The sequence below is a fragment of the Myxine glutinosa genome, chromosome 2 (assembly GCF_964187855.1).
Source record: "Myxine glutinosa chromosome 2, kmMyxGlut1.1, whole genome shotgun sequence".
In the NCBI taxonomy this organism is placed as follows: Eukaryota; Metazoa; Chordata; class Myxini; order Myxiniformes; family Myxinidae; genus Myxine; species Myxine glutinosa.
In genome coordinates, this window is record NC_136262.1 from 45,297,821 (window position 1) to 45,312,402 (window position 14,582).

The 14,582-nt window shown below is 44.3% G+C and overlaps 1 protein-coding gene across 1 annotated transcript in view; it reads right to left on the reverse strand.

Annotated features, from left to right (window-relative positions):
* Positions 1-7,566: 7,566 nt before the first annotated feature.
* MYOM1 (myomesin 1) overlaps positions 7,567-14,582 on the reverse strand; it is a 272,604-nt gene continuing 265,588 nt past the window's right edge. Inside the window, exons 31-37 of the mRNA XM_068103177.2 lie at positions 11,532-11,570; positions 11,333-11,438; positions 11,031-11,194; positions 10,871-10,907; positions 10,692-10,714; positions 9,990-10,045; positions 7,567-8,470 (exon numbers count right to left, since the gene is read on the reverse strand). Coding sequence (XP_067959278.2) covers positions 8,201-8,470; positions 9,990-10,045; positions 10,692-10,714; positions 10,871-10,907; positions 11,031-11,194; positions 11,333-11,438; positions 11,532-11,570 — 695 coding nt within the window. The 3' untranslated portion in view covers positions 7,567-8,200. The remainder of the gene's footprint in view (positions 8,471-9,989; positions 10,046-10,691; positions 10,715-10,870; positions 10,908-11,030; positions 11,195-11,332; positions 11,439-11,531; positions 11,571-14,582) is intronic.

The following is a 14,582-nucleotide window of genomic DNA, read 5'->3' on the forward strand; positions in this document are numbered from 1 at the left end:
ACAACTCTGTCACAGGATTCCCTTTCCCGGGAAACCCAAAGTTCACTCGTGACCCTCGTTCGCCAATCGTTCGCTCCAGACCTCGAAGCAGCTAGGCTTCTTGTCCGACTCACTCGCTCCGCCTTCTCTTCCTCCTGCTCCTCTTCCTCCTCCTCCTCTTTGTCGTCGTCCGGTTCCGGTTTCATTTAAAACATTGACTTTTTACCTTTTGAAAATAGTAACCTCTATTTGCCTTGAACGTCAACAATAAAAGTACATGGAATCAAAAATGTTTACAGTGGAAGAAAACCACAACAACGGAAGTGGCGAATCCGTAACAGTATGCTGAGACACATGAGTGTCACGCCTTGCCTCGTTGATAAGCCCGCAAGGTCGCTCCATGGAGCAGCCTGCACATATTGCACTGTGTGAATTATATAATTACCAACTCACGATCTGAGGTACTAGCGATTCAAGAGAAATCCATTTTTAAAAAATATTTTCGTTTAATTAACGATATCTGCCAAACCACGTGCCCCATCGCAAATTCCAAAAAGACATTTTAGTGGAATGACATGCTGAACAGATCTGTGAAGTTTCCCCTCGATTGGATCAAAAATGAGGGAGGGGCTCGGTTTTAAAGGTTCATGCTTAAAAACGTCATAACTCTGAAACCATGTGACGCACGACGTCATGCTCGATGACTTTTTTGTTCGCCATGTGTATGCGATTCTGCCTGCAAAGTTTGGCCTCGATCTGTTAAGCCGTTGCAGAGAAAAAGGGGTTTTCGTGTTTTCACGAAAAACAATATGGCGGCCGAACCACGTGACCTGTGACGTCATAATTAGCATTAAAATATTCTACAGACCGAGTCCCCCCTACGGTGAAAATTTGATCTCAATCGGTCCTATTATTGCAAGAAAATGGTTTTTAAAGGAAATTAAAACTTAAAATGGCACTGAGGTAAGGATTATCAGATTTATCAGAATTCCCAAAGTTCAAAGTGCCATAACTTTGTCAAAAATGATCGAAACGTCGTGAAGTTTGAATCTGATCGGTAACCTATCATGAGGAAACCATGTGCCAAGTTTGAAATCATTTGCATTAAGCGTTTAGAAAAAAAGTCCGGAAAACTGTTCTTTGCGTGACAGACTGACAGACTGACGAAGGGACGGCGTGCAAACCTATAGTCCCCTCCGGTGTACACCGGTAGGGGACTAATAACATTGCAGCATGTTTCTGTCATTGGAAGGTATGTAGGTAATAATTGCAACTGTTTTATATATTATAGACCAGACGGATTTCTGAGAAATGTGAATGTTAGGTGCATTTTTGGGTAAAAGTTGGGAACCTCACTTAACATAACTAGGGTATGCTGAATTCGATTAACCCGGGTCCCAAGCCAAATTTTGAGTTTTTGACTTTCTAATTAGCATAAACAAGATGGCCGTTAAATTTCCATTTTTGGACAATTTCTTTGAACAAGCAATTATATATCATGTATACTCGTATACATGCAGCTCTTTTACTTTAACTTTACATCTTTTACCCCAAAATGCACACAGAAGCTTATACATGGCCTTTTTTCATAAATCCGTCTAGTCTATAATTATGGTTGGCGACATATTGAAAGAGACATTCAAACTGATATTGAAATTGGACACTATAAAATGGGAAATGGTTTTAATAAGACAATGTTTCATACAATCATTTATTCTAAAATTAAGTATACATGGCCATGAAGCACAAGCATTCAGGAATGTCACACATGTTGTTTTGCCAAACTACATCAAATTCATACAAGGGGTCTGATCATCACTCTGTTGCTGACAGGCACACATTGATGTGCACCTCAACTTTGAATAGCGACATTTGCAGCGCCGTGTCTTGCATTGCTTCTGGCACGCACAACAAATCATCTCGAGGCAACTTTCTGGGATTTGACTCAGTGACATCAAATAGGCTCTAGTCCTGAATCACCACGTTTCCATCCCATTTCCACAGGTGCAGGACGGTCAGGTATGGCACAATGAGCATTTCTCCATACCATGGCTTGATAGTGTACTCGCATCAAATGGAAATGAAGAGCATCACTTGTCGGTGACATTGCTTCTGGTTTACCAGTCTTGGAGAACAACATATGTCGTTCTGAATCAACAGAGGTTGTTCTGTGCACATTATATATTCTGCAGACGAACGCTTTTGCAGATTCGATTGTCTCCTCTGTGAGTTCACCAATGTCCAAGTTCCTAAGCAGTTTATTCATAACTCAAAAAAACCTCTAAATTCGGCTTGGGAACCGAGTTAATCGAATTCAGCATTCCATAATTATGTTAAAAAGTGAGGTTCCCAACTTTTACCCAAAAATGCACCTCGAAGCTTATACATGGCCTTTTCCCATAAATCCGCCTTGTTTATTACTGGGAAGAATACCCGTGCCAAGTGATGGAGAAGCCAGCAAAAGTATCCCCTCCTCTCTCTCCCTCCCATTCTCGCTTCTCCTCTCTCTGTCTCCTTCCACCCCAATCTCCTGTCTCTTCCCAACTCCCCTATTTCCTCCCCCATTCCGTCTCTCTCCCCCACTCCCCTCTTGCCCCTCCCATTCCCTCTCGCTACCCCACTCCCCGGTCTCTTCCAAACTCCCCTCTTTCCTCCCCCATTCCCTCTCCTCTCCCCCACTTCCCTCTCCCTCCCCCACTCCCCTCTCCCTCCCCCACTCCCCTGTCTCTTCCCAACTCCACTCTTTCCTTCCCCATTCTCTCTCCCTCCTCCACTCCACTCTCGCTGTCTGTCTCCTCCCTCCCCCACTCCCCCGTCTCTTCCCAACTCCCCTCTTTCCTCCCCCATTCTTTTCCCCACTCCCCTCTCCCTTCCCCTCCCCACTCCCTCCCCCATTCCCCTCTCCCTCCCCTTCCCCCACTTCCCTCTCCCACACCCGCTTCTCTCTCCCTCCCCCATTCCCCTCTCCCTTCCCTTCCCCCACTCCTCTCACCCTCCCCCACTCTCCTCTCCCTCCTCCATTCCCCTCTCCCTCCCTTTCCCCCACTCCCCTCTCCCACACCCACTCCCCTCTCCCACACCCACTTCTCTCACCCTCCCCCACTCTCCTCTCCCACCTCCATTCCCCTCTCTCTGCCCTTCCCCCACTCCCCTCTCCCTCCCCCATTCCCCTCTCCCTCCCTTTCCCCCACTCCCCTCTCCCACACCCACTTCTCTCACCCTCCCCCACTCTCCTCTCCCACACCCACTCCTCTCTCCCACACCCACTCCTCTCACCCTCCCCCACTCCCCTCTCCCTTCTCCCTCCCCCATTCCCCTCTCCCTCCCCTTCCCCCACTCCCCTCTCCCACACCCGCTCCTCTCTCCCTCCTCCATTCCCCTCTCCCTCCCCTCCCCCCACTCCCCTCCCCCACACCCACTCCTCTCACCCTCCCCCACTCTCCTCTCCCGCCTCCATTCCCCTCTCCCTGCCCTTCCCCCACTCCCCTCTCCCTCCCCCATTCCCCTAACCCTCGCCTTCCCCCAATCTCCTCTCCCACACCCACTTCTCTCACCCTCCCCCATTCCCCTCTCCCTCCCCTTCCCCCACTCTCCTCTCCCACACCCACTTCTCTCACCCTCCCCCATTCCCCTCTCCCTTCCCTCTCTCCCCAACTCCTCCCTCCTTCGCCTCGTCACACCCTGCCCACTCTGCATGCCCGTGTCTATCCTTTTTAATCGGCTTTAATTTCCTTTTCCTTTTGTTGTTCTGCTTTCGCTATTCAGTTTGGTAGTTTTATTTCATATCTGATGTACCACACTCGTTACTGAGTGTCTGTGCCGCCAAAGCAGCTGCCTGAGCAAGGGTTATACTGGGTGGAGGGAGAGAGGAGGGAGGGTGGTTTGCCATTGCCTACCCAGCAGGAGTTAGGGCTGGAATTTGTAATTTGGCCAGGATGCCGGCGATAGCTCGCCTTCTCTTCGTGAAAGACGCCATGGGGATCTTTAACGTCCATCAACTGTCGGAAGATAGTTTAACGTCCATTAGAGGGACGGCACCCACATTGATGATTCACGAGTCTGTGAAACACCAGGATGACATTTTGTAACTGGGTCGGGATTTAAACCAAGGGTATGTGGTGCTGATGCACCTAGAGTGTGTAGAGGACAGCTTAGAGGAGAGTGTGGGTACCTCGAGGTCATCGTGTCAGCGCAGGTCGTGCCTTAACGCGCATTTAATAATCAAAATACAATTCCATGTTGTGTGTATAATACGTTAAAAATGTATAATAATCGAAGTAGAATCCAAATCCACAAAAAATCGCGACCGATGTCCCTCGACGATTTAAAATAAAATCAGACATACAGTAATTACCCGTAAAGGAGTGAAAAACTACAATGTTGGAGCCATGTTACGTCACGTCTCGCGCAGTCTATTATTTAATTATTGGATTTTTAAAAATCGCTTTTTCCTATTTTTTTTTTCTTCCCGATTTCACTTTAGATTTCAAAATAATTATTTAGGCCATGAGTTCCAATCGTGAAATATGGAATCCGATTTTGAATATTCGTTTTTAATAAGCCTAAACAATATGTTATTCAATCTTGCCAGGAGCCAATCACATTGCACCTAATTAGTGTAACTGCGAACGGAATATATGAATACATATATACATATATACATACCTTCATGATCATAATACTAAAACGGACCTGACCTTGGAGTTTGAGAAAACGTGCAACATGAAGTTTGACAAGCGTTACGCCTAGGTCCCCCGTCGGTGAAGTGATGCAAGTTAACAAAGTGTAAGACGCAAGGCGGCCATCTTGGATTTTGACGTGGCGACCCAATTTTCAATAGCGTTCTTCCTTATGCGTGGATACACCCACACACCAGATTAGAAGTTGGTACTTCGCTTATTTTTCAAGATATTCCGCTCACAAGGTTCAGACATACATGGCGGTAGCCATCTTGGATTTTGACGTGGGTTGCACCCACATACCAAATTAGAATTCGGTCCTTCGCTTACGCACGGACGGACGGACGCACGGACCATAGCCCCCTTTTGTTCCGCGGTGCGACGGGGGACAAAAAATAGGTGCCATCTATTTCTTATGGTCATGGAAGAGTATTAAGGAGTCTTTGGAGGAGGCATTAGGTCTTGGGGGAGTCTGCATGAGCCGGGTGGCAAAATAAATAAATAAATAAATAGGGAGAGGGAAAGAGCGAGAAAGGGAAAAAGTCTGCTTTAAGCAATCACGTGATGCTCCCCACCCTTTGGGAGGACAACACCAGTCACATGATCCTTACACAAGGCCGGAAGAAGACTACTCTGGTCGAAATGTGAGACCTCATCTCTGCCTCCTGGTCAGCTATGCTAGTTGGTGGTGGCTACATTTTTTTAAATACCGCATTGATCTTCCCAACTGCAATTTTTTTGCAAAGAGTGGGAATGGGGTTAAAATGCCACCATTTTGCTAACACGTCTGCTCCCAGTATTGTGGGATATCAAATGTAAACATAGCTGCAGACAAATAGGCTACCATATACAACACTCCTATCCGTCCGAAAGACATGCTCTGCAATAGGAAAAGCTTTCTGCGCATCCCGCGGGCAACATTTATAGTTGCATTTCGTCCTAAGAGAATCAAGCCCAGCCAGGTAAGACGGCTCAGGTATCATCATACCTCAATGCATCGTATGTGCACAGTGTCTGGACCTATGTGCGTATGTTCCCAAAACTTCAGGGATTGCATTTGTCATCGATAAAAATGAGTACTTGACTTTTTTTTTTTGTGGAAACTTAAGCTATAATTCAATTGCAAAGATATATATGCACAAAACACAATGCCACCGTGGTGTGCTGCCTGCAGTCCCCATGAGCTGGCATCAGGGTTATGACTAATAATAATAATAATTGTATTTATATGGTGACTTTTGCATATGGATACAAGGTTCTGAGTCGGATGAGAAACCAACTTCTTACTAGGAGAATCACATGATCCGAGAGCGGGTAAAGCGAAGGCACGGGAGAAATTGGCCACAGGTGCCCGCAACTCCTCGCAGTCATTGAGCGTACCGTTAAACGGCTTGCGGATGGATCCGGCAGTCTTAGGGAAAAGGCCTGCGGTGCTGAATTGTAATGGAAAATTTGTCCCCAGTATATTTTTCTCACAAAAAAGTGACGGACTCCCATGGCCCACATCTTTCTCCGTGGCTTTGTAGTATTATATTTATCTTCCCTTCTTCCTCATGATCCTCTGCCCGATGAACTGCACACAGTCGCTCAATGTTGTGAAGGGAATTACCGCTGGGACTGTAATGGAAATACTTTGTGTGGAGTGAAGTTGCTGTAGAAGAAACTCATCAGGCCTTTAAATGCTCGTGAGGAAGCAGGCCTAAAATTCCTACATCAGCCATCTTGTTTTAAGCAATGACTTGAACCGGAATAGCAGTGGCTGCCAACAAGAGACCTTTTCGCGGTGGGAGTTTTTGGGTCAATTGTACAGGGTTCTGGTGTTCATCTTGCTTCAGACATCAATCAGTGTTTTTTTTGTTTTTTTGGTATACAAGATCGAGGCTCGTGAAAGAGCTAACATTAATCACACAAAAAGTCAAACCGAAACATAAAACACAAAATAAGGGGAGCAGTAGACAAGATGGGGAGAGAGGGGGAAGGACGGACACAAACACAACATTTGAGAGCAAGGACATCGAGAGAACTGTGGGAGGGAGAGGGCTTGGGGGGAGATAGGAGAGGTATAAAACATATGGACACTGCAAGGACTTCCAGGAAAGAAGTTGGACTTTCAAATTGTGTTTATGTCACAATATCATTTCTAAGCTAATTATGCGCAACAGGAAAACCTTCCCATCATGGAACAACCAACAAACGGACAATAATTTAGCATAAGATAGTTACGTCTTCGTGGAAATATTTGAAGTTTTCAAAGTGCTTTTCTGAGCCCAAATGATGGAGTAAAGCTCTCAGAGGAGAACAAAGATCACCAAAGCCTAGTTAGACAGAGCAATAAGACAATACGTGCTAACGGCTGGGAGTGCACATAATGATCGACTCAGAGTCGTGCCTAAGCCGTTGGAAATCTCTCCGATCTAGATTGTCCTGTCTGTCGAAACGTCAAGCGTATCTTTGCCGCATACTAATTGTTATTTGGCGAAAAGTGCCTTTGGGCAAGTCTTGCTTTCGCTAATAAGCCAGCAAAAGACCTTGAATGAACAGAATGATGATGCACGTAAGCACGACCAGCCAGACCCCGCCGCACCCACACCTTCTCAACATATCCCGAGGCACGCAAGCTCTCGGCCGTTGTTTGGTGGAGGGTTGTCGCCATCTTATGGAAGATCCACAAAGCACACCTTGCACGGTGTCGAGCCACCAAGTTGATTACGTATGTCCACAAATTGACAAATTAAAAGGGTGGGAGATTGTATGGGTACTGGGGGAGAAGGGAGAAAGCTCAAGCAGGAGGTAGGAGTAAAACGAGGAAAGGGAAGGGACATTTATAGTCAAAAACTCTGCCATCTTTGAATAGACAGTAAATCTCGGGTCCCTTGTCAGGTGGTATGGAAGGACAGAAATGCGTGAACAATCTTTCGATGTCATTTATTACACTCTCAACAGCATCACAACTCTGAAACAAACCATCGATTGGACGCCACTCAAGTCACAGCAAACCTTTTCCTTGGCTTCAACAGCCATTTTTATATATGGTGGACCCTGTTGGAATCCTCCTGTGCAAACGGGTGCATTTATAGTTAATTCTGGGGAGTGGGACATTTCAGAAGAGTCATAACTAATCAGTCTCCTTGCTGCCCTTTTAGGCCGAATCAATAAATTAAATTCAGAAAATCAGTCCACAATTAAATTTTGGCTTTCAAACCAACGGTTCTTTTCAGTTTAATACACTTATTAACTCCCGGATATTTTGCATAGTTCTATGCCTGAACACTTTCCATTTATATTCATTCCCTGACCCACAATCTACCAGGCATAGCAGGTCCATGCATCCATCAAACAGGTCGACCGACCCCATTACATATTGCTGAATGGCCTAATGTAGAGAAGGCCAATGGTTGTGCTGAGGCAAAACAGGAGGAAAGCAAAACGGAAATTTCTATGCCCTATGGAGTCATGGCAGTCAACACATACAAAGCCAAATCTGTCCAACATTTACATGGGCAAACTAGTTTCGGTGGCCTAATTACCAATCCCTGTACCACTTAATCCTCATCCTCCTGCCCGTGCTCCTCCTCGAGTGGGATGTACACACTGACTGTAACGTCTCCGGTCTCTGAGCCATATTTGTTCTTCACCGAAATGCTGTATTTGCCCGAGTCTTCTGTTTCGATTTTGTTGATGATGAAGCTGGCATGCTTGCCCTTGTCGTAACTCAATACCACATGATTGTCGGAAGAGATTTCCCGCTCATTGCGGAACCACGTCACTTCGGGCACCGGATCACCCCAGATATTGCATCTCAGGTTTACTGTCTGTGAAGGAAAATTATGATAATAAAAATAACAACAATGCTGGAAACAACATAACATGTAATAAACCTGTCAGAAATATAAAAATGTCTCTCGAAAAAAAAAAAAAAAAAACTTTGTGTATAATGTCAAAACATTCTTCTTCATGTGATACATAACAAGGCTAAAATCTGTTTGGATTGCAACACAACTTGCCTGAATAGGATAAACCATGCCTGGTGTATAATAAGTCCTGCATGGAAGAGTTGCGAAAGAGAAGACTAATATGGTTTGGGCATGCGGTAAGGAGGAGCGAGAGAAGAGTCTGTCAAGAAAGTCAATAGTTTAGTAGTTGAGGGTGAAAAGACCAAGATGTAGATCGAAAAAGACATGGATGGGTTTGATCAGTCGAGACTTGCAGTTTTTGGGATTTAATTGAGGAGGATGCTTTCAACAAGTCTAGGTGGAGAGGGACAATCAGCCGGCCAATCCCTTAATACGGGAAAATGGTTGTTAAACAAGTAATAGTAGTAGAAGTAGTAGTAGTGGTAGTAGTAGTAGTAGTAGTAGTAGTAGTAGTAGTAGTAGTAGTTTTGTTGTTGTAGTTGTTGATGAACACCACTCCCTAAATGTTTAACCACCGAAACCGTAGAGTGTGCGGCCCTGGCGCTTCAAAGCGTACACCACATCCATGGCAGTGACGGTCTTTCGCTTGGCGTGCTCCGTGTAGGTAACAGCATCGCGGATAACATTTTCCAGGAACACCTTGAGAACTCCACGGGTTTCCTCGTAGATGAGACCCGAGATGAGCTTTACCCCACCACGACGAGCAAGGCGACGAATAGCAGGCTTTGTGATTCCCTGGATGTTATCACGCAGCACCTTGCGATGACGTTTAGCACCTCCTTTACCGAGACCCTTTCCCCCTTTACCACGACCAGACATGACGACAGCAGTTGAATCCAAAGTAGTAGTAGTAGTAGTAGTAGTAGTAGTAGTAGTAGTAGTAGTAGTAGTAGTAGTGTGGAATATGTTAAGCCCTTCCGGGAATATTACAAATTTTCCAGGTAATATCTTAGAGCCTCCTTGGAATATCATGGAAAACCTGCTTAAAATATTAAACTATTTGAAAATTTTCTTCGATATCAAATACTCTGCCTGCAATATCCTACCTTACAAATAATCAAATACACTTCAAAACAACAAATTCTGCCTGAAATACAAACGTTGCCAAAATGTGCTAAATGCTATGAGAAAGGTCATTAAAGTGCTACCTTAGATATCAAAAACTGTTCCTTTCTAAATCAGTCAGTCTACCTTACTTAATGTCTACCTACCTTAAGTCTACCTACCTACCTAAGTCTACCTAAGTCTACCTACCTTAAGTCAGTCAGTAACTTAATTTTAAGGTCAGTCTACCCAATTAAAAAAGTGAGGCTTAAATAATTATAACGACAAGTGTTAATTCAGTAAAATTTACCATAAAGACAAAGAATAACAGGGTTTGGGTATTCTCATACATGACTGGGATACACATTCATACCTTTCCCTTTTGAATTGTGACTACATCTGGTAAGCCACCAGTCACCCGGGCACGATCTATTGCAGGGAGGGAAGGGGGAGATGAGAGGGTGGGGAAAGAGTGAGAGAATATGTAGGAGGTGAGTGAGCGAGGCAAGGAGGGGGATGGGAAGAGATATAGAGGTGGAGAAGGAGAAAGGGAGAAAGGGAGAAAGGGAGAAAGAGAGAAAGGGAGAAAGGGAGAAAGGGAGAAAGAGAGAAAGAGAGAAAGGGAGAAAGGGAGAAAGAGAGAAAGAGAGAAAGAGAGAAAGGGAGAGGGGGGGGGGAGGGAGAGAGAGAGAGAGAGAGAGAGGGGGGGGGGAGAGAGAGAGAGAGAGAGAGAGAGAGAGAGAGAGAGAGAGAGAGAGAGATAGACCATTAAAATCTACAACACTGCTTTGTTCTGTAACACAACAACAGATTTTTAGTTTTAACCAGGGGATAAAATACTAGAATTGCCGCAAAATTGCTGAGTCCAGATCGGGCTTGTCGAGGATGAAATGTTTTGATCACAATAATAAAAGGTGACATTTGTAACAAGTTCACGTAACTCAGAAGGCATCATAACCCCAGCACTATTCCTCTCTCCCTCCCCAGAAGTAGATCCGCTCGTAGTGGACAAAAACGCTTTTCGTTTTTGCAGCGTTGCATGTGCATGCTGCATTGTGCTTTGCGAGAAACTTACTTCTTTCAGCGATCGCCGCTTGCCTGCAAATGGAACAAAAGAGTAAGATAACAGGTATGTTCACGTTCGAAATAATTGCAGTTCGTGCAAAGCCCAGGGAAGTAGGTAATTGCCCCAAATGTTTACTGAGAAGTAATCCAATTTGCTGTGGAACTTGCACAGTGAGGAAGCATACTCACTTGAGCCTCTGGAATTCTTGATATGCTTCCTGAAATACTGCGTGGAGAGAACACTTCTGTTAAATGGTCTGTATCGATTCAACGATGAGATAATTGGCACTGCCACTAATGAAGAAACGACAAGAAAGCAGGTAATAATAATAGCGTGCCAGTGTCCTACCATCTCCTGTGAGATCCATTTCCCTCATGTGTTTCTCCTTGCCATCGAAGAGCTCTAGGGCATATTTCCCCTGATCCTTCTCGGTGGGTTCATTGATTTGTAGCCATAGTTGGTTGCTCATAATTCCGCTCCGGATCTTGTCCTTCGACGCCAGTTTTTCATTTCTACGAAATGGGGAGGAATTTAGACATAAGCACCAATTACGAAATGTGGAGGTGGTGGGTAGAGAATTTACAGCGATATTGCAGTCTGTCAGAAATCTCTCAAGGGGAACAGCAAAATGACCCATGTTTTGTTCTCACCTGAAAGTCCATGAAACCTTCAGCTCTTCGGGATAATAAGTGACAAACGAGTAGAGTTTGATGCCTTCTTCGGTGCTTTGCAATTTCAGGGGTGTCGCTGATATTGCTGAATAAGAGTAAAGTTCCATATTAATAACATTGGTGCAATAATGACCATAACAAGGAGATAAATAATTTGCTACCGCATGGTTTCACTGACCGCTTATCCTGCAGATTTCTTTCATCATCGCATCGAATGCTGCAAAGGCAGTAACAACATTTCACTTCCACTGGCACATCCTTAAAACATAGGGGCAATACCCTTTGCGCTCACCTGGTAGAATAAACAGTATACTACATTGACTAAAAGTATTTTAAACCAATTTCAATGGTTGCTAGAAGACAGGGCAGCATGTAGAATCATACTAACATAATCACAAGATTTAAACAAACAAACAAACAAACAAAAAATATATTTTGGGGGGCATACCCTCCCTCCCCCCAACCCCGTGTACTTCATCAGACTGCAATTTTTCCAATACCTTGAACAAACGTTGGTACATCACGGATGATGAAGGTTGTGGTGAAGTTTGATCGAAATTGTGTGTGTAAGTTCTGAGAAAAAAGCAAATACCTATTTTTTTTTTTTTGTATACTGAATCGAGGCTCGTGAAAGAGCTAACATTTACTTCACAAACAAATCAACCAGACAAACAAAACACACAAAAAGCGGGAGCGGAAAACAAGATGGGGAGAGAAGGTGAAGCACACAAACACAACATTTGAGAGCAGGGAGATGTGTGGAAGGGTGAGGGCTTGGGGGGTGGAGGCATGGGGAGGGGGGGGGGGGCGTGGAGGGAGAAGTATAAAACACAAGGACACCAATGACTTCCAGGACAGAAGCTCTTTTTCACGCACTTTTTGGAATGACTTTTGGCGCTTTTCACGCTTTTTTGGAAAAACAAGGAATGACTTTTTTCGCTCTTTCACGAGCCTCGATCTTGTATACAAAAAAAGAAAAAAAAAAAAAAAAAAAGTTGGTATTTCAAAAAAGTGGAATTTGGGTGAAATTAGCGGGGGTAGAAAAGATCAAGGTTTTGGATGGGGGAAGATAAGAGATGGTGGTGAACAGCTGTTTTAAAGACCTGGAGGGTGGAGTGGGATTGAAGAGAGTGAGGGAGTTTGTTCCAGAGGCGGGAGAAAAGAGGAATGAAGGAGTGAAGGTGAGCAGAGAGTCTTGATTTTGGCAGTTTGACCATAAGAGGTTTGCAGGCAGATCTTGTGCGACCTGTAGGAATATTTGCGGGACAGAGCCCAGAGAGAGCTGGGGGGGCAAGGCCAGAGAGGAGTCGGTAGAAGATGGAAAGACCACCAACCTGCCTGCGGTGAGTGAGTGAGAGGCCCTTGGAGTTAGCTTCATCGCGGGAGATTCCCGCGATCCATCGCGGGAGATTTTGGGATGCAAGCCCCCCACCCCCAATAGATCACCTGAGACCCAGATTTTTTTAAATGCCGTGAACAAACGTTGGTACATCACGGGTGATAAAGGTTGTGGTAAAGTTTCATCAGAATTGCGTGTGTAGTTTCTGAGAAGAAAGCAAACACCTATTTTGGGGGGCAAACCCTCCCCCCCCCCCCGTAAACCCCTTAAAGGGCAGATTTTTAAAATGCCGTGAGCAAACTTTAGTAGATCATGTATGGTGAAGGTTGTGGTCAAGTTTCATCGAAATTGGGTGTGTATTTTCAGAGGGAAAAGCTAATTCCTATTTTGGGGGATCAAACCTGGATTCACTTTGACCCTGGTAGACCCCCAAAGGGGCAGATTTTTTTTAATGCCGTGAACAAACTTTAGTCACAACATAACAAATATAATTTGTGCCAAATTTGGTCGCAATCCCATCAGCGGCTTCGGAGAAGAAGTTTCAAATGTTTACGGACTGACGGACTGATGGACGGACGGACTGACTGACTGAATGACTGACCGACTGACGACGCGCCATCACATAAGCTCCCCTGAACTTCATTCCAGGTGAGCTAAAAGTATCACTTTCACTCAAGTAATGCAAGATGTTTGCATCAAGAAGAAGATTTGGAAACAACGATCACAGATTGCTAACAAGTACCACAAAAGGAGAGTTTAGATTAACAGTCAATTGAGGAAATAAAAACAAACACGAAAGAGCAATCAGAGATTGCAGACCCTCGCCAGGACGTGTTTTTTGGTGTTTTTTTTAACGCTTTTGTGTTAAAACAAATATGGCGGCCGAACCACGTGACCGATGACGTCATCTATTTTTCTCTACCAATTTATCCATAGATGACGCTCAAGAAATTTCATCTTGATCGGATGAAGTTTTGTACTTGTTGAATTATGACGTCATAATGGAGGAACCTATGACATCATCATTAAAATATTTATTCCCCATGGGAATAATTATTTTAAGTTCTAAAGAATAAATAAAATTAAGTTCTTTACCATGAGCCATGTCTTATTTTTTTCTATGCAGCACTTTCGTAGATAGAGTTGCGAAGATTTTGGTATTTTTCAAGATGGCGACCGTGCCACGTGACCTACGACGTCATAATTATCAGTAACAAATTCTACAGGTGGAGATGCACCGATGGTGAATTTTTCCTGTCAATCGGACCAACGGTTGCAGAGAAAATCATATTTACTCTGTGCAGACAAACAGACAAACAAACAAACAGACAAACAAACAAACAAACAAGGAGATGTCATGCGGAGCATGATACTTGCAAAATCCGCCCCTCCCCCCCCCCCAAGAAAAAAAATTCCGTTGATACAGCAAATTGTCCATTTCAGCAAGATTAAAATTGACAATATTGATCAAAGCTCGGGTCAATAGGAAGAAAAGTGACGATTTTTCAGATAAACAAGTACAAAAAGTTTTAATTAAAACAAAAGCCGCGTCGATGTTACACAATGCCTAGATGCAGCTGTGCCTATAACGTCGATGTTATAGGCACAGGACATTCCTATTGATTCGATTACTTGATGTTATTTTTGTGCAAAGTGAAAATATATCTCGGCAATTTCCCGTGTGTGGCGACGAATTTTTAATATATCTCGGCATTTTCCCGTCTGTTATTTCAGGCGGTGTATGACTGACCATGCCGCGATTTAAAAAAAATATATCTCGGCAATTTCCCGTGTGTGGCGACACGTGAACGAAGCTATGCTCCTCTCTCCACATTATTGTGACGACGTATAAATTAAATATTTCATCGTGACGATTGTCATCAAATGGAC